This window comes from Myiozetetes cayanensis, unplaced genomic scaffold (genome assembly GCF_022539395.1).
Source record: "Myiozetetes cayanensis isolate MyiCay16 unplaced genomic scaffold, myiCay2020 scf2-11, whole genome shotgun sequence".
NCBI classification, from domain to species: domain Eukaryota; kingdom Metazoa; phylum Chordata; class Aves; order Passeriformes; family Tyrannidae; genus Myiozetetes; species Myiozetetes cayanensis.
The window spans coordinates 64,085,162-64,109,085 of NW_026087411.1; the positions used below are offsets into that span (position 1 = coordinate 64,085,162).

Here is a 23,924-nt window from a genome sequence, read left to right on the forward strand (position 1 = left end):
AGCAAATCCGTGAAGTTTTTGAGGCATTTAAGATTTTAGCATCCGTGGTCATTTTTTATGTGTTGAAGAAAACAAAAAGACAAGGCTTTTACTTTCACCTGAAAAATTGATCTTAGGGTGACTGTTTTTCAAATTATGCTGTTTGTTTAATTTTATTTCAAGGATTAGGACCTTAGAGTTCTTGTGCTCATTAAAATTGGTAGAAGAAGCTCCAATAAGCTAAATATGTCTGTATCTCATATTTTTAATTTGACAGGATATTAAAGCATAATATGGTAATTCATATTTTTGATGTCTGGAATAAATAAAAGTAGCCTTAACGTAAAAAAATAATTTGGAATAAAATGTCAACATTTTACAATAGGATGTTTTTGTGAAGCATTTTTTATTTTGGATTGGTTCCCTGTGGATATTATTCAATTTATGTAAGTTAGAAAACCCTTAGTTTTATTGAAAGAAAATTGTATGCATGTCCTGTACTCAAGATACTGAATCAGGATGATGTGTTGTCTTCTACTGGGTCTGCTTTGGGCTTATAGCAGGAGAAAAATTGGGATGTTGAAACTAGAAGAAACATAAACAGTAACAAAAATGAGAACTGGTCTGTTTTCTCAGGGACAGATCCTCCCTTTTGGTGGATTTATATTGTTCTTTCTTGAATTCTGTTCAATCCCAGAACAGAATTATGCTAGTGGTATTTCACTGAATGGTTTTAGAAGGGCAAAAAAGAATTATATTACATTTTTAAGATGAAGTTATCTGAAACATTTAAGGTACATACATGTTTTGTTGTGCATTTTGGATTTGCAGTTGGTATTCATTAATTTCTGTAAATTCAGTGAGTTTAGGTCCAATTAGGTTTATGTCATATTCAGTTATTCATGATTTAGCAAATTATTTTTTTATATAGTGATTTTTATGTTCTTTAATATTAAAATCATCTTTGCTTTGAAGATACAGAGAAATGATGCATGCTTTGAAGAATGTCATGATGGTTGTGGTAGAATCTTTGATTAACAAGTTTGAAGAAGATCGGATGCATAATAAGGAGTTGGATAGTAAAACAAAGAAAGAACGTCAGAGTGGCTATTCTACAGACAACTGTTCTGACAGCGACTCCTCGTTCAACCAAGTACAGTGTGTTTTCTCTCTATGTTATGAAATAAGCGTGGTACTAATAAATTGAGTGGAGATTGAGAACAGCCCTAGAAAAAGATTCATTCTTCCTATCTTCCAAATTACATTGCTTTCTTTGAAGTGCTAAACTTATACTAGGTAACTAACCTTGAGGTAGCATATGCTAGATAAGGTTAATATGATGGCCATATGCTTTGAAGTACCTATCCAAGTATTATATAGAAAAAGATAAGATAATGGTAACAGCACTACATTATCTAAGTTTTTGTTATTTTACTTTAGGAACCAAATTACATGCAGTTCATTTCCAGATTACTGCACTATGCTATATTGCTTACTGAATAAATTGTTGTAAGGGATTTTATGAAGATACAGGAAACTTTGAAGTAAAGCAAAGCAAAATATGTAATGGTAATTTCACTGCGGTAAATTTAACTCCGGGCAAACAGCAGAAAACATTTGGAATGTTGACTTAATTGTTAAGTTAGAATAAATGTTGAGATTCTAATTATTAAAAGTTAATTAGGTATCAGAAAGACTGATGATTTTAATCTTCTCCTACTCAGTTTAATAAAATGTACTGGTGATCATTTTATAATGTGTGTTACAGAGTTATGCATTCATGAGTCAAGAACAACTGCAGCTGCTTGCAGAAAGGCTTGACCCTCTTCAGCCTAAGGAAGTGAGTTTAAAAGCAGAAATGAAATATTAATACAAATGAATGTTTATGGCGTATTGGAGAACAGAATGTGTGTGCATAAGAGTTGCTGTGTCGATAAGTGGAAACTTTGTTGGTTCGTGTATCTTGGCTTCAGTGCAGCAATTGCTCTGTTTCATTGTTTGTAACTGTGTGGTTCAAAAAACAGTGTTCCAGCAGGTATCTTATTTTTTTAGAAGTTTATGTACTATAGATTGGCATTTTTAGTTTGAAAAAAGTTGTTCTATGAGAAATAAAGTTTGTCCTGTATATATGTCCCTTGCCCTTCGTGATAACTTCTGTGTTGCCCTTTGAGTTACCCCTATCACAAGAGAGAGATGCCTGCTGATTTGCCAACGAGCTACTGGCAGATGGCATGTATACAGTCCAAGTTAGGTTTGCTTTCCTGTCAGTGGCAGTACTAATTTGTGTCTCTAACCAGCAATCAGCACCAGCTGCTGCTATTTTAGAAGCTTGGAGAAATACCAGTTTGAGTGTGCTGTCTCAGTATGGTTTGTTTGGGCTTGTCTGGCAGTTGAAAAAGGCATAGTAGATGGGAACTGATACAAAATTGTGATTTTTGTTAGAAAACCAGATAAAAAGTCTGATGCTATTAAATATTGTTAAAATTCCCTGTAGTTTGTTTTAGTTAGATGAAATAAGTTACTAGAGATTACAATTGTCTGTGAACAGAACTATGAAAAGTTACTTAAAAATATTTAGAATACAATACTCTTGGAAATTCAGCAGTAAAAAGTGTCTTAATAACTGTGTCCACTTCCCTTAACTGACAGATTTAGAGATCTATATTCCCTGATAACAAAATATTTGATTACAAGAAGAGAGTAGAACAAAAACCTTGCATCCAGTATTGAAAACGTGTTTAAACTGGTTTTGTTGCTTCTTCAAATACATGTTTTTTTCCCCCCTCAGTGACATGTTGTCTTGTCTAAATTACCATAAAAAGTATGGCAGAAGATAAGTATTCTAGAATTCCTTATATTTATTCTACAGCCAGGTTCTGTTCCTTCTTTTGTTTCTACAAATTATGTTGTAAATTATGTATTTGAGAGGTTGCTCTGAATGAATTTGTGGTGCTTGTCTATTTGACTGCTTCAGGTTCGCCAAGAAGCATTGCAGATGCTGTGCTTTGCCCCCCCCTCTGATATTCTGAGCTCTGAGAGTTGGCCAAATCTGCGTAAGCATCTGACGATCTCTCTGTCGGATCCTGATGCAACGTTCAGTGTAAGTGCATGTTCTGTATATAGTTATCAAATATGTACCCCCAGTAAAGAGTAGTGGTGTAAGAAGCTACATATTACAAGTAGTCCAGCAGCATTCCAAGACATTTTATTATTTTTGTATGGGTCACATAAACTACTTTTTTAATTGAAGAAACTACATGATTCCAGTCAGTCTTGGTTTAAAGGATTGCAACAGGTTTTTAATAGAATTTTTAGGCACTCATTTCCATGTCTTTTAATGGGAATGAAGAGGCTTGATTTTCTTACAGCAAAAAGACATGTAAGAAATTGACAAAACTATTCTGTAAAACAGTTCATGTAAATATTTCCTATTTAAGTCAGGCTTATGCTCTATGATGATGAGAAAATGATACATGGTAATATTACACAGGCAGTGATTAGGAAAAAAATGGCAGCGGCTTAAACTACTTTTAGATTATTTATTATCTGAATTAAAATTAGTTTATTTTCTTTGAGATTTAAAGTAATTATGAAATAAATAGGAAAGTTGCTCCAGCTGCTGTCATATATTTCTCTTTCAGCTTAGTTCTACAGTTTCTTTTAAAACAGTCCTAATTACAAGTCGCTGATGAGTAATGGAAAAGTAGAATAATGTTCCTCGAGCTACTTCTTTGTATCTCAGCGAGGCTTTGCGTTGGTCCTGTCAGTTAAAGTATTTGAGTAAAATTTCCTTTGAACTGTAGATTTCTATATTTTTATAAAAAATATTTAACATCTATACAGATGTCTGAGTCATATGTAATATTAAAAATAATACCACTACATATTAATTATTTTGCAATTTTAGTACACAGTTACATGACTATTTAATACATTGCTTGCTTTTTCACCCTTAGGAGAAAGTTCTTAGGTTCTATGCAAAAACCTTTTCTTCTTCACCATTTAACATGACAAGAGAAGTCTATACAAGTTTAGGTATGTGCATTTAAGTACATTTCAGATTTCATGGCTCATGTAATTCCTGAAAATCAGTACAATACAGTCTTCTTTGTCACTGTTGTCATGGAGGTGAAGTGTTTTTTGTTGGTTTTTTTCTTTTTTTCTTTTTTAGCAAGACACTTGGAGGTGTACTTTCTTTCTGGAGAACACTCTCTTCGTATTTCAGCTGGTCTAGATGTATCGAACACGGATATAAATCGTTTACTTAAAAAGGTATAAATGAACTTTCTGTACCTTTTTTATCGTTACTGAAACATCATGAAATCCTTATTTTTTAATTTTAATAATTATGTTTTCAGGTTCGTCTTTTAAATGAGTACCAAAAGGAGGCACCATCTTCGTGGATTCGGCATCCAGAAAAGTATGTTATCTTCAAAACCCTGTAGCTGTTTCTTAATTTAATCATTTTTGACATATATTTAGACGCATGTAATTTTAGCAGAGTGTTGATTACAGGTTGCATAATGGCTGGTCAGTGACAATGGGGAAAATAAAAGTAGAGAGTGGGGAAAATTAGAATAGGGAATTTGCATAGTAGTCATATTAAGCTGCTTAGCTTTTGGAGCGTTCTTAGTACTTCGGAACAAAAAAATAATGTGGATGTTTTACAAAGTAACCTGTTTAATATTTAGCACTTACAAAAGATGTAATAATTTAGGAGATTATACATGCATGTTAGTTTCCTGTATGGTACTACAAAGAATTAATATCCTTTCAAGATAAAGTTACTGTTGTTGATGTTTATGATTTATCTGAACAGGGTTTTACAAGAAGTTTGTCCTGAATATTACTGGTGGAAAGACTTAAATTTTTGGTTTTTGTCCATTTTTTCCTATTTGTGTCATAAGGTACATGGAAGATGTAGTGGACAGTACCTTGTCACTTTTGTCAGTAAAACAGGAGCCTAATCATCCTGCCTCTCCAGATTTTTTGGGTCCTGTGTACTTCTTGGCTCTGATAGATACCAAAGCAGTATGGTTTAAAAAGTGGACGGTAAGCAAAAAAATCCCCGACCCAACAACTTGTTCTTGTCTAACATGTATTTCGACAAGTTTGAGCTATGACATCGCAGACCTATTGTGTCCTATTAGAACTTAATACTAAGAACTGTAATTAAGAAAGTCTGAGGGTTTTTTAGACATTTATTTCCACAGCTTTTTTATTTTCCCTCAATTTTTTTTTCCCTCTATTTCTGTTCAGTTACTAGTTTTCACATAATTTCTGAGTATTTCCTGTACTTTCAGTCCCTTTGATATAATTGACTGACGACCGTCAAAAGATACAAGTAGTTTTCTTGAAGAAGTGTTGAACAGGAAAGTACAGTTATATATGACACACTGCACACAACTTGCTAACTTCTGGGGGACACTGGAGCTTTTTACAGCCTACCATGTATAAACTTATAGTTTGGGATTTACATGGCATTGTCAAAACACATAGTTTAGCATTTCAGTGTAGTTATTGATTTTCTGTTTTACTGAATGTTCTACTACACTTTTTTTTTAATGACATAATTTTTTAGTCACCTGAAACGAAATGCAGACAAAAGTCGCAGTTGAGTATAATACTGGTTTACATGAGCTGGAGTTCAGTACATTGAATATGTATCGTGCATGGGATCCCTGATAGAAAAGAATCAGAGATAAAGATGTCTACTTTTTAGTTTAAAAAGCAAAAAATGTTTGCAGTTGATATTACATCTTCTTTGTTGTTTAAGCATGCATATTACAGCAGAAGAGTGGTACTTAGGCTTTTGGAAAAGAAATATAAATCCTTGGTAAGTACTTGTCTTAATATTTTTGATTGATTTTATTGATTTTATTGAAAACTTTATTGATTATACATTCATATATATTTTATAAATAAAATCTATTGATAGAGCAATTTATGTTGCATTCATATTTAGAATTATTAGAATTAGAATTATTTCCAAAAATGCATAAAAATGGCAAATGGTGCATGAAAAAATATCGTAAATACTCTATTTGGATTTTTGATGGAAAGAGACTGAAAAAACTGCAATTGTATTGAGTTGTGATATGAAGCACTAAGGATTCAAAGTGTCAACAAGATAAATCAAACTGGGAAAATATATTCAGTAATATAGATGTTAATCCTGTGAAATATTTTGTATGGGCAACTCTCTTCACTGGGATGGAAATGACTTTTTTTTTTTTTTCAGTAAGACAAAAGGATGTGAGGTCCATTTATATAGACAGGACTTTAGCTATACTTTGTAATATTTTGTAATACAAATGAAATATGATGTGAAACATATGGGACTGATAAAACCTTAAGATGGGAGAAAAAGATAATGGACAACTGTAAAAGACCTTTATTTTATTTATCTCTATGCATAGAACAGAGCATAGAATAAAGCATGTTCCATGCAACAAAGAGTTTATAATAGAAAATCCATGAGCAGAGTAGTCTAATCTAATGTATAAGCACAGGGTAAACATCTGATTAAGTTTGATTTTTTTTCTTATTGTGTATGTCTGTGTATTTTACTTACACTTGAGAATAAATCTTGGCAGCTGGAAACTGTAACAAATTTTAGTGTTCTTAGATCATAAGAAAACAGAAGAAATGAACTTAATGCCAGCTGAAACCAGAACAATATGCTTTGTGTTTCCTTGCTAAAACCATGCTTATAATTTTTAAACTTTTATATACCTTGATTGGATTGTAATGGTATGATAATGATACGCCATTTCTGCAAATAGAAGTAATATCACTGTCAGCACCCAGCAACTAAACGTACAGTTTAGTGAGTGTATTCAAGACAAAGTTTTTCTCTGTGGAAAATTAAAACCTTCCATAGTAATGACAATATGGAAATCACAGATTACTGTTGGCTTCTCAAACCACTTGCATATTCTCTGTACTCTTTTTCATAGATTATCTTAATGCTTGTCGTGTGATAATAATAATGTTCATGTGTTTTAGTAGCCCTGTAAAATTTTGCCTCCTGTTGGCTAATCCATCCAAAGCACCAAAATACAAGGTCACTGAAGTGGGTATTTAAGTTCTTGTGTTAAAGGATGGTACTTTCATAAAGAGGGAATGAGTTAATTGTAAAATATGAAGTATTTTATTATTTTGTGCTTTATTCCACAGATTATTGCAGCTGTCCAGCAGTGTCTTGATTATTTTGAATTTTGCAAGGCAGCAGTTAATAAAAGTTCCAAAGTCAGTGGCTTCTCCCAGCAACACTGTAGTGAGTATATTTGTATGTCTTGCATAATATGCACATATATCCACATTTTTTAGGACTTTGAGCATTCTCCCTCAAGAGGAAGACATTGTATCCATTGTTTTTCTTCCCAAAATGTTGTGTGACTGTCTTTTGAGAGAACATTGGTAACAGTGATTAGTTACTTAAGCTGTCTTTATATACAAAACGATCCACCTGTCTTGCAGGTAGTAGCTAGGTACTGTAAAAGAAGCTAAAAGAGTAATTTTTTGCTTTATTGTTAAAGGTGATAAACAGAATTTTTCTTACACTGGACAAGAATTGCAGTACATCTATTTTGTTCATTCACTGTGCCTCTTAGGAAGATTGTTGATCTATAAGCAAGGCCAGAATCTCTTTCCAGTACAACTGAAAAATAAAAAAGGTAAGGGGAGGGTTGAGGAAAATAGAACCTGTTGAAAAACACTTTATCCATAATTGATATATGTTTTCATTCCAATATTGTGGAAATTGTAGAACAACATTCTGTTCAATTTTATGCCTTGAAACTTTCATAGAGATGCTGTAGGTAATTTTGAGCATCTACATAGTTTTTTAATCTTTGATGGATGTAGTTGAATAGATTGCTTATGTATTTTGTTTTATTTATATTAATATATGAATATTTTAATTTATTAATTTCGTGTTGAAGGACAGTTGGATCCGTATGTAAGTGTACGTATTTCTGTCAAACCAGTTGATGTAACTGGTTGGAAGAGAGACATGAGAGACATGTCTAGGGACCAAAACTGTTTTTCAGGTGTGAAACAAAATCAGTATTTCAAGCTAATTGCAAATTGAAAACAAGTGCTCCTATTAATTAGGTAAAATAATGGTAGACTAGTTTGGTACCCATGGAGCAGAGGTGTTAATAAGGGCAGAAGATATGAGGTGGAATAGCCCTTGGAGATACAGAAAAGTCTACATAGAGTGCTATGTTGTGCAGGGTTGGCAAATGCAGGTATGTGAGGGCAGCTGTAGCATTCCATTGCTTTAGTATCTCTGTTAGTTCTATGTAGAATTCAAAACTTTACTGGGTACTACTAATTCTGAGCCTTCCCTTTTGTCACTCTGTTTTGAGGATCAGGACTTGATAGATCCAGTGTAGAGCAGTTGTAAGAAACATCTCATATAGTGCTTTTGTCATTTATGGATTATCTGTATAATGCCAATCAAGCAGGGATCCATGGGTGGTGGTTTCTGCTTTTCTCTCCCCTAAAATGTAATAATCTTCCTATCTGTCTTCTTAATAGTGCCCTTCTCAGCTTCATAGATAACAACTATTTAATCACAAATTGTCTGATTTATTAGCATTATTAGATTAAACCTGGAGCAATAGTTCCCATCTTGCATTTAGCTACATTTGTTGGGTTTGTTTTAGACCTAAGGAAGAGTTGTCTGACAACCTGTCTTTTTTCCAGTTGTTCCAGCTAATCTAAAAGTAGAATAATGCTTTTTCTCTATGGCCACCTATATTGAACACTCTCAAATGTTGGCTGACATTTGTTTCAGTGAAAGACATCGTAAACTTTCAATTGGCTAAATCGAGAGCCAAGATCAAGGCTTATAAGTTGATCATGAAAATCCATTTTATTTGGAAGACTGAAGTTGTACTTTAATTTGCAGATTAATTTCCTCTGATTTTTTTTTTAATAGGTAGTGTGTCCATAACTGATATGTTGGTATTATTTACTCAACTTATTTATTACTCTCCAAGTTACCCAAAGACAGCTTTGACAGCACATACAGGTAAATGCTTTTTTTCATTATATGCTAATATATGTAATTATAATGAGGCATGGGATAACTTCTTTTGCAATTTTTAATTTGTGTTTGTTATGTTGTACAGACTTTTCTCTTCCCTTCCTTCCTTACCTTCCTTCTTACCTCTCTGTTAAATCAGTGCTTAACAAAATTGTAATTCAGAACCAGCTACATAAACCATGTAGAGATATTTGTGTAGGTTATAATAAAAATAAATATTTCTTGTGTTCACCAGACAGTTATTCTCCAGAAGGTCTTGTTATGGAGATTCTTCAAGTTTTTTGTGATCAAACAGGATGTGTTGCTGAATGTTTATATACAGATGCAGTGATAGATGCCCTACTTCATCCTGTTCAAAGTTTGCTGAATGGCACAGAGGTTTGTAGTAATCTTCCAAGAAATTTTTACATCTGTATAGTATTACCATTTTTCTGTGTAGATTTATTTACTCACATGGTAGGGTATTTTCTACATTAGCTATTGTAGTATGCATTAAATAGCTTAGGCTGTTATTATGATTGATCTGACAAACTTGGTTTTCTTCAAGTATTGTGAATGGTAGCAAAAATTGTACTATAGTGCGACTACAAAAATACTGCTTAATTTTTTTTATTGGTTTTGGTTTTTCTTCTGCTGTCATTTGCAATATTTTTTGGATAGATATTTCCTTTACCAGCTATTTGAAAGGCAAAGGTAAATTCATTTGGCAATTTGAAGTGTTCTCAATAAGTATTATGTGTAAAATATATAATTCTTAATGGAAAACTACTATTTTCTGAATTGATAAAGGGAAGAGGGGCTTTTTTTGTTCTTTTTGTTAAATCCTTCTGTAGGAATTATAAAAATATTGGGAAACATTGTCTGTCTGTAGGAGATGAAAATCTAGTTATAGTTTCAGCCTGTCCTATTGCTTTTGTTTTGACTGAGATGATTTAATTGACCTATGTGACTGTAAGTCTCAAGACAGGCTGTGAATCTGAAATGCCCATGGAGGAGCCTGAGCTGTCTTACATGAAGAGACTTTGACAGAAATTATTGACTGAGAAGTTTTGAATTTATGTCTTAACACTTAATTTGGGTCCCGAACTCATCTAGGTTCTTGAAGTTGAATATTGTCAGTATTGTTCTGCTGACTTTTTCAGTGCAGTTTGTTTTCCAGAAGAGATTCTTCATATTAAATCCTGAAAATATTTTTACCCATGTAGAAATACTCCAGTTCTCTTTCAAAAGTCTAGACAACAAGTAAATATTTTAAAGTGTGTATTTTTTAAATCTTAAAACCATAGTCCTGTAAAAACTCGATCATGCCACTAACTTAACTCTTCTGTGGTTCCTTTTGTACTGAATACAGTAGCATTACTTATACATTTTATTATAAGGCTGACTATGGATGCTTTTGCAAGACTGACACTTAATACTGTGTAGTTTTTACTATACATAGCAAAAATATAGTGGAAATTTTTTTAAGTACAAAAAATGACTGAGCCTGCATATGCTTCGAACAATGACAGCTACATCTGAAAACAGTACTAAGGAAACCAGACATGTCTGTCTCGCATTGGTGCAACCGGACTTGTCTATCTCGCATTGGCCTTTTTAGCCGTCACCGCGCTTGTAGCAAGCGTGGGTAGAGCCCTTCTCAAATCCTTGTTCGCGAAGCCTAGCCATGACTAAGGCAATACTTCATTGATTTGCTGTCATGGAGGCCTTTGTAATACCCCAGGCAGTCTCTGTGGTCACATGTTATTCTAAAGTGTATACAACTGTCTGTTTTCTTTATTATACATTAGTAGTTAAAAATAAACTATCTCAACAATTAACATCTTCCCTTTATTTTATTTTGTTGTTGTTTCTGCCATGCTCAGCTATCTCTCATAAGTAGCTGAACTTCTAACAAATTATAAGCCCTCCTATGACTTAGTAACTGGTCTGGTAACAAAACAGCTCGTGCAGGAGTCTTTAATGCAGTGTAGCTGCAGGAGTCTGTGTATGTGTTGTGAATCTGGAACATGTCATATTTGTTCTAACGAAAGTGCAAATTGTTTGTATTGCATCTGGCAAACCAATAGCTAAAAAAGGTAGAAAAAGAATTACCCTCTTTCTCTTTTACAAGAACTTGAACTGGTTTTGTTTCCCAGGAAAGCCATTGGCGCTTCTTAGACACCCAGTAATCCCAGTTCTGGGCCATGCCTGTCTCAAAGGGAAGGCTAAGGCCACGCGTGCTTCTGTCTTCAGCTGGAGTTGGGGAGGGGGTAGCTCTGGACCTGTATGTGGGGCTCCTTGGTTGTATGGTGGGTCTAATGAGCAACCATAATGCTGTTGTTTTACGTTTGAGCCCTGAGTTCAGTTGGGTAAGTGCAAGCCTTACTTGCCTTCTAAGCAGAGTTGCATTGTCTATCTGTGGGAGAGAGGGGAGGAGAAACTCAGTGAGCAGGAGTTGTCAGAAGGATCAGTTTGTGGGCAACAGTATTGACCTTTTGGACTCTGCAACCTCTTGAGTTGCTACTGAAGCATACATGGTGCAGAAGATTGCATTCACATTTTAAATAAACAAAGTGTGATAGTTTTGTGTGGGTTTTTTATTATTATTTACAGATTTTTTTGGTGTTTCACAGGGAAAGTAAAATAATAACAGTCTTGAAGAAACAGTGACAGCCCAATATGTTCTTTTCTTAGAATCCTGAAGAATGATATCCAGTAACCTGAAAATAAAAGGTCAGGGAGATTTTTAACTGTCATTGAAAACTTTAACTAAAGAGAACAAGCCAAAATTGTATTTTTCTCTTGGGTTGCCTTGACCCACCAGCATTAATAGTACATTCTTTAGATTTTTAAGCTGGAAGGTTATTTTTCTTCTGTGCACTATATAAAATATAAAGGTACCTATAAGAGAAGAAGCAGGAGCTGGATTGAATGGTATTTTAAAATAATTTCTCTTGTGAGTCCAGCTATCATTCATGAATAACAGAAGAGTGGAAAAGATTTAAACAGTGGACTTTAGCTTCAGCAGAGTGGTGCTCTATTGCCTATTCTGACATACTAAATATTTAACAAGTGTTACTGGAAAACAGTAGTCCCACCTAGCTCTGTATTGCCTAAAATTTGTCTCACTGTTGACTTCACGCTATTGTCCTGGATGTCCATAGGGGGAAGCTACCACATGGGACTAGGAATTTGTAGTGTTTCTCAGTCCCTGGGTCAGAAGGGGATGCTCTGAGTATCCTGGCTACATTACTGAGGCATGTGGACAAGAACAATTTTGCTGAGCCCCTTTAGGATGCTGCATTAAGTTGTACAGAATTCCAGCTACTGTCAGGCCCTTGGCACATCTCCTGGTCTCATTCCCTGCCTGTACTATGTTGTAGCAGCAGTGAAGCCCACTGTCCCGCTGGTCTGAACCTTGAACTTCAGACATGGTTTTCTTCACCTCAGTCCTACCTTTTCACTGTAAATTCAGTTGCATGGTGATCATTGGGCTGTATCTGATCCTGGTCACTGTGTCTGGAGCTGACCCCAACTCACCAGCTTGTTTTTCTGGCTTAACCTTGGACCTCCCTCATCACTGTACAGGGAATCTGAACTGTTAAGTGCACCAGTTACTATCACTGGACCTTGCTTGGGTATGGTGGGACTGCCTACCCATCTGATGGCTGTTACCTTGTTCAGTTCCTGGCTTTTTGTCCCTTGCAGAGCTTCCTGACAGGTTCTTCATGGAGCACCCAGTTCTGCTTGTGCACCTATGGAGTATTGACATCACTTAATAATAAGCAATGGCAAATTTAACATTAATTTGGGCAGTATTTTCATTAGTTATGATAACCATACCAATGAGTCTGAATACCAATGATAAATGTTCAAGTCTACTTGATTACAGTGTAATTGTTTGCTATACAGTGCTGTAAAGTGAATAAGAAATTGGTAGAGGACTGTTTCTTTGCTCTGGTGAGAAGGCTTTCCTCAGTGAGGTGGATATAGAAGATCTTTTTGGGAACTGGAATTCCATTTCTAGCCAAAGAGCTGCCAATGCATCAAGGAGGGAGTTAGCATGTTTCTAACCTTGATTCCACTATTGTCCTTACACCCTTGAATGGCTTATAAAGAGCCTTTCCACATTCATGGTGGGAACGGAGAAAAAGCTTAGAAATGCCTGTGCTTTGTATCTGTGCAGTCATTGAGCTTCTTCTAAAATAATTAAAAGTGGCATTTGGGATGCAGATTTCTATGCGATGGCATTTGAACATGGGCTGTTTACTTACTATGTTTAAGCCATTAGGAAATCATGAGAGAGGTGACCTTCACGTACCAAAGACAGACTTGAAAAAAAGGCTTTCACAAAAACATTAAAATTAAAACTTCCTTTTTTTCTCTCTTCCAAATAGGTGTATATAAATTGTCTTGAAGCCGCTTTATTTGATGTAGCTGATATTTTGGCAAGAATTACTGCTTCAGAAGGTGGTCTTTCTCTTCTTCTGTATGGAGAAAATGAAAAAAATGCCAAAGATAGGTAAGAATGCATTAATGAATGGCATTAGGGAGAACTTCTGTGAATTACATTATTCTTATGAGACTCATTTACTCTTCTTTCATCTATCTATAATGTGATTCATTTTGTTTATGTTTGGAGTAAAGTATCTGATTATAAATGTAAAGTAGTAAGTGTTTTAGAGTATATAATATGGAGGTATTTATATGTAGAGCTGGGTGAAATGACACTTTAAAGAAATCCTTATAATAAGGGAGATTTCCATGTTTTACTTATTTTTCTAATTCATATGAGAACTTTCCTTTCTCTGAATGTAATTCCATTAAATTCATGATGCTACTGTTCAGACCAATAGCCTCTCTTTTCCATTTTTCTTTGGTTTTAGAATAATCATTAAAATAAACCAAATTTATTGAAAGAATAGATTTAGTGTAGTATTCACTTTTCAGTATAGCTAATAGAGACAGATCTTGTGTAAGAAGCGCACATGAGTAACATTGTGCCTTATTTAGGATCAGTGTGATCCCATGGACTGTATATTGTTGGCTGATGCTAAAACTTGAAATGGCAATAAAATTGGGAAGAGCCTTTGAAAATAGCTAAGCTGCAGATCCTTAAAATGTTTGGGCTGTATGTCTTTTAAGTGGAGAAGTCTCAGAATTATGTTTTTAAGGGGGTGGTAGTAAGATAATATTTTGGAGAAATACAAATATTCTACAAATGTAGAATACTTGAGAAGGACATCTTGGATAGGAAAAAGTAAGAACAAGGACAAATTTTATCTTGTAGTGATATACTTACTGATACCCCTGATTAAGCAGAAACAAAGATGATTTTCTGGTTACTCTTCAGAAGTGGACTCCTATAAAACACAGATCTGTGTAGTTCATGGTCACGTGGGCTGAATTTTTGCATTGCATAGACCTGTTAGCCAAAGTGAAATCACTGACTGTACATTTTTTCTGACTGGTGTAGCAAGTTATAATATAGTTTGTCTCTCCATAGTGGGTCATGGACTCCTTCTGTATTTTCTTTTCCCGTAGAAAAACTTAAAGTGGTTTAGTCAGAGGATTTGCTTCAAGGCTTATTGATTACTACAAAACAACATTTTAAATGTGCTGTTTTATTTCTAGCCCTACAGCTGCTCATGTAATTGTTCAGTTCACAAAGAAACTTCTTCATGACGATGTTTCTCTTTTATCTGGATCTGAGCTTTTACCAGTTGTTAAAGGAGCTTTCATTTTTATATGTCGTCAAATGTACAAAACTTGTGAAGGCCTGCAAATGTTAATTCCTTATGGCTTGCATGAATCTATTGCAGAGGCCTGGAGAAAGGTAAATCTTGCTTTTGGATTGGGGAAACTAGAAAAAATCTTACTGTGAGAGGTTCAGCTTGTGTAATAGTTGTTCTTTGCTTTAGGTTGAGTATATTTAAGTAGTGAGATAGTGCTTGAAAATGTAAAACTTAAGTTCTACTTTCCAAATTTTCCTTCCGTATATGAAACTAGCAGAAGCTTAATTTGAGACTTCTGTGTCTTAAGATTAAAACAGGAACTCCAAAGATGCATCAGTAGACCTGTCATTAGTTGTGCTTGATGCTTTTGAGGTCACTTGATGTCATGATAACCACAGTCCTCCAGAGATCTTGTCGTCACTCTTGGTTTGGAATATTTTGAAATGAAAGATTCCTGAGATATGCTCTTACTAATTTTTGTTAAACTAGTTTGTTACAGTGAGAGTTATGGAGAAGAAAATGTAGATTCCAAGTATTTGATTTTAATAGTTATATGCCATTGAATTATCCTCAAAAGAGACCATAACGTGAATTACCAGCAGGAGTTCTTGTCTTACCTGTGTACATAGATATCTTATGAAGTGTAGACTCTGTCTTTCAACTTCGGTTTGATTGCTAGTCCAGTGCTTTTTCTGCAGGCAAGAAAGAACTTGGATATAACAGTTCTGTGTGCTCTGCTTTCTGTTATCAAAGAATCACAGAATGGGTAATATTGGAAGGAACCACAGTAGGTCCTCCTGTCCACCCTTCCTGCTCAAGCGGGGTCTCCCTAGAGCATATGACACAGGATTCTGTCCTGTTCTTGAATAGTGAGGGAAATTCCACAACCTCTCATGGTCACCTGCACAGTAAAGAAGTTCTTCCTCATATGCAGGTGGAACTTCCTGTACATCGGTTTCTGCCCATTGCCTCTTGTCCTATTGCTTGGCACCACTGAGAAGAGCCTGGTTCCATCCTCTTGGCACCCTTCCTTCAGATACTTACGTACAGCCTCTCCTGGAGGCTGAACAGGCCCAACTCCCTCAACCTTTCCTCATAAGAGAGATGCTTCAGTCCCCTTATCATCTTCAGTTCAGTTATGAATTTACTGAACAAGGTATAGGGATCTCTGCCTTGTTCATTACAATTTTCTGTTTTCATTGTTCTAATAGTTATATGCAGTGTGAAAGTTGTTATGTATTATAAAAGTTTACTTCAGATGAAAAAATGACAGAAGTTCCTTCAAATGCCATTTTCAAAAATTTCACAGTGAAGCAAATTTAATAGAAATAATACTGATAAAAATGTTTGAATCATTAAAATAACCATTTAGGTAAAAGTAGCAAACAAATCTTCAGCTTTGGCTTCCAGCTAAACTGAAAGCATATTTAAACCATAGGTATTAGGACTCTTAGTGGAAAACCACTGTGTTGGTTACTTCATACTGAAAAATGGAACCGTGTCCATTTTTTTTTCCTCTGGTGACTGTAAAGTATTTTCTTGGAGAAGGATCAGACCAATCTGGAACAAAGAATTGGCTAAAAGACTAAGTTTCTATTTTCTGGAGGTGAGGAAGCAGGAGGGAAAATGAATGCAAGCTAAAGAGAATTAGAACAGCTTTTTCCTGTCAAATGCTGTATGCTTTTATTATGGTTAGACATTTAAAAAATACAATCACAATGTAAATGAGGCAGAAAATATCAGAAAGGTAGAACATAAATAGAAGAGACTTAAATCACCAGCTTGTGGGTATTTCTCACTGCTTCAAATATGAATATTGTCATAAAAGCATACATTTTTATTGCAAATAAATATATTATTAATTAGAATCATAATTATATCACTGTTTTTCATCAGAGAATGTTGGTTTTCAAACTTATATTCTTCCTTGCATTGAAAACTGGAGTTTTTTCTTGAATGAAGGAGTTTAGTTCACTTGAATCATGCTGTAATTTACATAACTCATCAATCTGTCCATTTTTATGCTTTCCTATCATGTAACTAGTCAATCTTACTTGAACTAACCTATTGCTCTATTTAATGTTTATTGCAAGCAGACTGCTAAAAGCTTTTGATGGTCATTTCCAGTTATTTGCTCTGAAACATATTTACACATGTAAAAAAAGACTTCTTTGTTCATTAAAATCCTTTATTACAGTTTAGAACATTATATAGAGAATTATCTTGACACATACAAGATAAGTAGACTGAATGTGTTGAAATAAAAAAAAAGATTTAACTTTTTAAAAAAGATTAACATTTAGCTGACAAAGTGCCATTTCTTCCCATCACTTTTATGGTCAATTTGAGACTGAAGTATGATCAACATAGTCAGGACTTCAGGAATCAACAAGATAGTACAGGAAAGTTCCATTTTCGACTCCATCATGTTACTACTTTTTAAGTTATTTTCTGTCATTGTTCAGTTTTAAAATACCTGCAGTTTATAAAATATTCTACCATTTATATGGTAGCAAAAATGGTGGACTTTGATAGACTCTTTCCAAGCAATAGTGTCAGTTTTTAAATGGCTAGGCTGGTAATTTGTTTTCTTTTCTTTTATGGGTCTCTTGAAGTTTTAAGACTGATGGAGAAACAATTTTTTCTTGGCAGATTCTGATGAAATTCTGGGACAGAATTTATACAGATGATAATAAAAGGGGAACAACAGATCCAATACAATGGACTAGTTTAATAGAGGAATCTTTTGTGGATTTATTACATCATGTTTATAAGAGAGTGAATTAATGACTGCTTACTTGCATTTGAATTGTGCAATTTGCTTGTTATCCCTAGAAACATAAAACAAATAATTAATTTTAAATATACTATGTCTTTCACGCAAGTTATTTTCAAATATCATTTAAACTATAAACTCCACCAAATATAAATATATGTATATATATTTATGCCTGTAGCTTTATCTCCATACCAATATAGATAAATTTATATAATTTATAAATAAATAAAACGTGGCAGCATTAATCAGTAAATTTGATGTTGCATTGTTGACTCCAGAAGCTGTTGTTTCCATTACCTGTGATAAAAATGGAGTAAAGAGTTACTATTTTTTTTTCTTTTTTTTCTTTTAAATGCCAGTTTTTGCTTTGGGGATCTCCAGATGGGAAGTAAAGAGGTTTTATTTAAGAATCCTTATAAAAATTTTAAAAATGTACTAGCTTTAAAATTGTTTATACCCGAGGAAGAAGGAAAAAATAAGCTTATCTGGAATAAAAAATGTAGTGGAATAGTGTATTCTATGCCAAAGACTTAACTAAAACCTCATCGCTGCTGTTTTTGTCTTTAATATATAACAAGAGAATTAGCAAGATCTGGAGTTTAAAAATAGTGTAAATAAACAGTAAGTAGGTACTTATTTATTTTTTATTTTACAGACAAGTTTGCTTTCAGAAAGAGTATCTACTCCTGTAAGTGGTGCCGACTCGACTTCCTCTATAAGTGTGGAGTCAAAAAACTTGTAAGTTTATGCTTAATTTATGCACATGTACAAGGCTGAACACACAGCTTCTTTAACCACAATTGAGACATCTTGTAACCCCATGTCCATATTTTAGTTTGATCCCGGATGGCAACTAAGTACCACACAGCTGCTCACATCCCAGTGGAATGGGGGAGGAGAATCAGGGGAAAAAAAAGGAAATTAACATTCGTGGGTTGAGTGTTATGAACAGTCTAATAATTGAAACAAAATGTAGTAATACTAATAATAGTAATACTACTAATGATAATAATAACAATAATAGTAATGAAAAGGAGAGAGAGAAATACAAGAGAAACGAGTGACACGTAACACCATTGCTCACCACTCTCCGACTGATACCCAGCCAAACAGTGATCGTCCGCTCCTGGCCAAGTCCCCCCAGTTTATATACTGAGCATGATGCTCTTTGGTATGGAATATCTCTTTGGCCAATTCAGCTCAGCTGCCCTGTACTCTCTCATGGCTTCCTGTGCATCTACTCCCCTGCAGAGAGCATGGAAAACTGGAAAGTCCTTGACTTGGATAAGACCACTTGGCAACAAATAAAAGCACCAGTGTGTTACCAACATCATTCCCATCCTCAATCCAAAACACAGCACTTTACGAGCTACTAAGAAGGAAATGTGCTCTTTCCCAGCCAAAACCAGGCTATCATTTTGTGAAAATGATAGTGATAGGTAGAGGGAGTGAAATCATCCCAGCATAGGTCTCAGTAGTGTTACAAAATTTTTCCTGACCTTTGAGGAATTTCTTAGCTTAGAGAGTGGTATAAAATTGACTTCTACTTGACTTCTTTTTGACTACAGAATTTGATTTGAGGACAGTGTGAATTGGAAGGCACAGAACAGAACAGCTGTCAGTTTATCTTAGGGCTTTGATGTGGTGCTAATTTAAAATGCTGTTCTGCTGAATCCTATTTTACACCTTCGAAGTATTATGTAGCAAGGTTGGCCAGTGTTGGTGTTAGTGCAGAAACCAGTTAGTTAAGCAGATTCTTATTTATACTTTAGCATAGATTTAATGTATAATTTGTAAAGACACCTCAACAGTTATTACTGTAGCCTGTGGTGGTGGCATGTGGACTGGTTATAGTAATTCAAATCTAGTAGCAAAAAGAGATCTAGGGATGCAGAGCTCTGACTCTACCATTGACATAAGCAGTAATGTGTTCCTAGCATCTAAATTTTTCATTTAGCTATGGAACAAGACATGCTGATAATTTTCTGGGTGAAATCTTTGCTTTTGAACATGACACGGAGGAATTCTGCAGAAGCAGCAATTAAATTTTACGGTGATGGGTCACTGCTGTTGGGGAAGCTGCGTGCTGCTTGCTGATGATGTGACTCAAAAATGGGAAATGAGAATCCAGTAAGCAAATGCTTTTAGAAAAGCAGGATCACAAGAGTCTAGTGATACCTGCAGGAGTGGTACCTAGTCATAGGTGATGTAATTGCTTCACTTTTCTTTGTAGGGCAGAAGGTATCATCATAATTTATTCTTGCAGTTGCTAATCTTCCTGCCATGTCTGTAGAAAATATTTCCCATTTAATGCTCTTAATACATGAAGCTATTGCATAAATATAACACCTTTCTTCATAATTCTGTACTAATCTCTAGCAGGAGCCTTTAGCTCCTCAAATGTGAGTTTCTCGTAGTGTTTTTACATTGTTGAGAAATGCTGTGCCTGCTTTGCCAACTTTTAACTCCACATTACAGATAGCAAGTCATACATACCTTTAACGATGGCATAGGTCTTTTAGGTTCCCCATTACATCATCTTTCGGTTCAGTGTTCCTAGCTAATCTTAGTTTTGGCAGGAGGAGTTTGAATGTTTGCACAAAATACAGTCTCATATATATTAATATATTATCTTTTTTACAAATACCTTTTTTAAACTAACATAAGCTTATAAAATAATAGAGTTCAGTGAGTGAAGTACTGTTGTTTTTCAAACTTAGAAATTGTATGTTTTCTTTTTTTCCCATGTTTTTTTATGTGTAATTTTTAATTACTGTTTTGTTACTCTTGCAGTTTGTTATGGGAAGAGACTTTGTTAGATGCCTTGCTGTATTTTTCTACAACACCCAAAGGATTATTTCTTCTTCATAGTACAGGTGCCATGAATGACTGTGTGAACTTTATGTTCAGCAGTTTATCAAAAAAACTCCAGGTAAGCATTACAGAGTGCGTATGGTTTTTCTTTATTTTTTAATGACTAGAGTAAAGGAAAGAAGAAAGAAAATAAATCCAGAAACCATGTTGTCATTTTCTTTTTTGCAAAAATGAATGTAAAATGTAACTTATAATCTTTGATATTGGTGGGACACTGAATCTAAGTTTCTTAGATGTTACTCATCATCACAATTCCAGGCATATAGTTAGTTTCTCGGACTTTTTATTGTGAAGTTTGAAATGCTAGGAAAGATATTTTTTCTTTTTTTTTTCTTCTGAGTGTCAATTTTTGTAGACCAAGCTGGTAGGTGATGCTGAAATCTAGATATGCTAGACAGTACGTGAAATATAACAAAAAAATCAGATAATTTGCATTTTTAGGGCAAAAAAGTCATGTCACAGGCATCCGACTAAATGTGTTCAAAAACCATTATAATACTAGTGGTTTTATTTGCTGATGTTACATGTCTCAACCAGAGTCTTTGTATTTAAATTTTTAAAAGATACTTGATAAAGATGTTTGGTTTGGAGTCTGACCCTGGTAAGTGTGCAGAGGATAAAATCTATGGGCTGTTCAAGTCTAATCGTGAAGTGGATTAAATTCTGTAAACAAGTAGGAAAGATCAATATTTAAGAGATCATTTGAGACTTCCATGTCTTCTGAGTAACACTGTGCTTCTGTATTTGTTACCAACAGACAAATGAATATGAAGAGTTTGGTAATCGGGTAATTGTTACACAAATGGCAACAACACCGATGGGTGCAGTAGCTCTACAGAGTTCAGGTAATTGAAGAATTATGTTATTATGAATAATTACTGTAAATACTATAGTCTTGCATATTAGAAAAGTGAGATGTTAAAAAAGATCAACTGAGTGGAATAATTACACAGTATTAACAAAGACTGCTTAAATGTCTGTTAATTTCTTCTAAATGGAAATTTGTCCTCTCCAAATTTCAAGTAATTCATTAATCTTGATGCCACATTTTGGGGTTTGTTTTAGCTTTTCTTCTGAAATGATGTAAAATCTTTACTTCATTGGTTTGGGTTTCCAGAAATTTCCTGTATCTGTGTTAAGACATTTATACTGCTTAAAAATAAGTTAAGAACAATTTGCAAGTGCTTCTTATTGATCTGCAGATCAGAATTAATAACTGTTGATGTCTGTAATTTGTGTGTACATTTCCATGGTTACTGACTGCTCAGGGAGTGAGGAACTGCAAAGACCTGAATGTCTTTGGTGCACTTATACAGTAGTGAGATGTAAATGAGAATGTCTGAATTGACAGCTGTTATATGTCAACCCATAGCACAAAGTCCCTTCAGGTTCAGTCTCAGATAACTCAACTGTTACCCTATCAGCAGTCCAAGCAGTCATTATATTAAAACTACAATCTCATCAATAAAAAGAAGGTACTGTCTTAAGTTGCTAAGGAAGTCCATGAGGTACAAAAGTTGAAAATCTCTCAGAGTATCTAGAAGTGACTGGTGTGTAACTAAGGTGACTTGACTGAAAGACTGTCACATAGGTAGGCAAATTCTGCCAGTCAGAGAAACTGATTGTTAGTTGCTTGTTATGTATGCCTCTGGGATTTTTCAGAAAGCAGATCTACTTGAGGAGTTACCCATCTGTCCTGTTTAAGATTCTCAACCAAATTGCTGCTTACAGGCCTTGGTGTCAAAGACAAATGATAGACCAAACAGCATTGATTTTCAACCCTGAGAGCTTGTGTAATATATGTAAAGTTTCTGTTAAGCCTGTAACTTACCTCTAGAGATTTCAGAGTTAGATGGCTATCTTTCCTCTTCTCTTTAAATATTTAACATGTTAAATTGAGCTAGTAGTGCTTCTCCTAAATTACTTTTTTTTTTTTAGTCCTTAACTTTTCCTTGTGGTATGTTTTAATTTATTAGTTATAGTAAATCTGTATTTTTAAAACCATAGAGACAGTACTAGCTAGGTCTTGATCTGTTGCATTTAACTTGTTAAAGAAAGTCAGCAGCTCATTTATATGGAAGATATTTAAATATCATCCTAATCTAATGTAATAGTCTTTGGAAACTTGCTGTAGAATTTAGATTGAATATAAGCAGAATACCGTAGAAAAGCAGTTTTGACTACAGGATTGAGAATAGCAGGGAGAGTAACCCTCAGGCAGTCTGTCTGATGAAATTTTAGTCAGTGTAGAGAATTTTGAAGTGTAGTGTAAAATGTTTTTAATATGAAATTCATAATTAGAACAAAAATTTTCTTTAGGCTTTATAAAGGCACTTGTAACTGAATTATGGTCTCTTTTGGAGTGTGGAAAAGATGATGTGAGGATAACCCAACCCAAATCTACTCCAGTTGACCCTATTGACCAAAGCTGTCAGAAGGTGAGAAATTATTTTATCTTATTATTTAGTCTTATTTAATCATAGAAAAAAACCCCAGTGCTGTGTTTCAGATAGGATGATACATATCTCTTTGTAAATTTTTAGTGCATTTAATCCTACTTCTTGGCACAGGTGTCAAAGCCTGTGTAATACGCTAATCAAATGATGACTGATTGAAAGGATCCTTGTGTTGTTTGGCAAGTCACGATGCCAAGGATTCACTGTAAATTAATGAATAACAATCATGACAAAAGTCTTAAATACTGACCATCAGTTCATGTATCTGATTACCGTAGTACGATTGGGAAGAATGATGTGTTTTAGAGTATTTTGTGGGATTTTAGAATTATGTAATGAAATACTATAATTTTCAAAATTGCTGTCAATGTGAGAAATAATACGTATATGTCACATATAATACATACTTCACAGACACCACTACCCTTTTAAATTATATAGATGCCTTCCAGGGTACGCAGTCTTATCTTGGGCAGCTCTGTTTATGTCAAGTTCAACCTGTAAAGGATAAGAACAAACAATCTAAATGGGAAATAATTGCTAACATATACTTCGTTATACTTAAGTAATTAATATTCTCTTTTGTCCCTCCTTTTTTCTTTCTCTAGTCTTTTCTGTCTCTGGTAAACTTGCTCACTTACCCTGCAGTGTTTGAGCTCCTGAGTAAACGAAATATACCAAATAAACCAGTGTATTCATTCCGTGAAGTACCCTCAGATGTTATTGTAAGTATTTTGAAAGAAAAATAAATACTTCTGTGAAGACATATTTCCTAAGAAAATGTTGGGTTTTTTAATAATAGAATAAGTTGTTTTCTTATTGAGAGATTTTGAGTTCTTCTGCATTTTGTATTATATACAGCATGAGGGCAGTATATGCACGTATCACTTCATGTTAACTTAAATTTTCATTTTGAAATCCTAAAGATAATATAAAATTTGATGCCTAATTTAAAGGTCATCTTTCCTGGCTTGTGCTAGAATTGTGTTTTTCCATGGAAAAAAAAGTGACATACATAAATCCCTCTGTGTGTGCATGCATTTACATGCTGGAAAATGTGT

At 34.4% G+C, this 23,924-nt stretch overlaps 1 protein-coding gene across 4 annotated transcripts in view; it reads left to right on the top strand.

Annotated features, from left to right (window-relative positions):
- Positions 1–23,924, top strand: part of TBC1D32 (TBC1 domain family member 32) — an 83,315-nt gene that overhangs the window by 5,080 nt on the left and 54,311 nt on the right. For 3 of the 4 annotated variants that reach the window (XR_007628948.1, XM_050315742.1, XM_050315743.1), the window contains exons 4-22: positions 955–1,132; positions 1,748–1,819; positions 2,954–3,079; positions 3,936–4,014; positions 4,151–4,251; positions 4,338–4,399; positions 4,887–5,031; positions 5,756–5,815; positions 7,159–7,258; positions 7,521–7,658; positions 8,930–9,022; positions 9,273–9,415; positions 13,417–13,541; positions 14,654–14,855; positions 18,189–18,271; positions 20,327–20,465; positions 21,165–21,252; positions 22,727–22,845; positions 23,472–23,588. Coding sequence is in view for 3 of the 4 variants with exons in the window: in XM_050315742.1 (XP_050171699.1) it covers positions 955–1,132; positions 1,748–1,819; positions 2,954–3,079; positions 3,936–4,014; positions 4,151–4,251; positions 4,338–4,399; positions 4,887–5,031; positions 5,756–5,815; positions 7,159–7,258; positions 7,521–7,658; positions 8,930–9,022; positions 9,273–9,415; positions 13,417–13,541; positions 14,654–14,855; positions 18,189–18,271; positions 20,327–20,465; positions 21,165–21,252; positions 22,727–22,845; positions 23,472–23,588 (2,170 nt within the window). In the remaining variant the exon portion in view is untranslated. The remainder of the gene's footprint in view (positions 1–954; positions 1,133–1,747; positions 1,820–2,953; positions 3,080–3,935; positions 4,015–4,150; positions 4,252–4,337; positions 4,400–4,886; positions 5,032–5,755; positions 5,816–7,158; positions 7,259–7,520; positions 7,659–8,929; positions 9,023–9,272; positions 9,416–13,416; positions 13,542–14,653; positions 14,856–18,188; positions 18,272–20,326; positions 20,466–21,164; positions 21,253–22,726; positions 22,846–23,471; positions 23,589–23,924) is intronic. The other variant, XM_050315744.1, reaches the window with a different exon arrangement.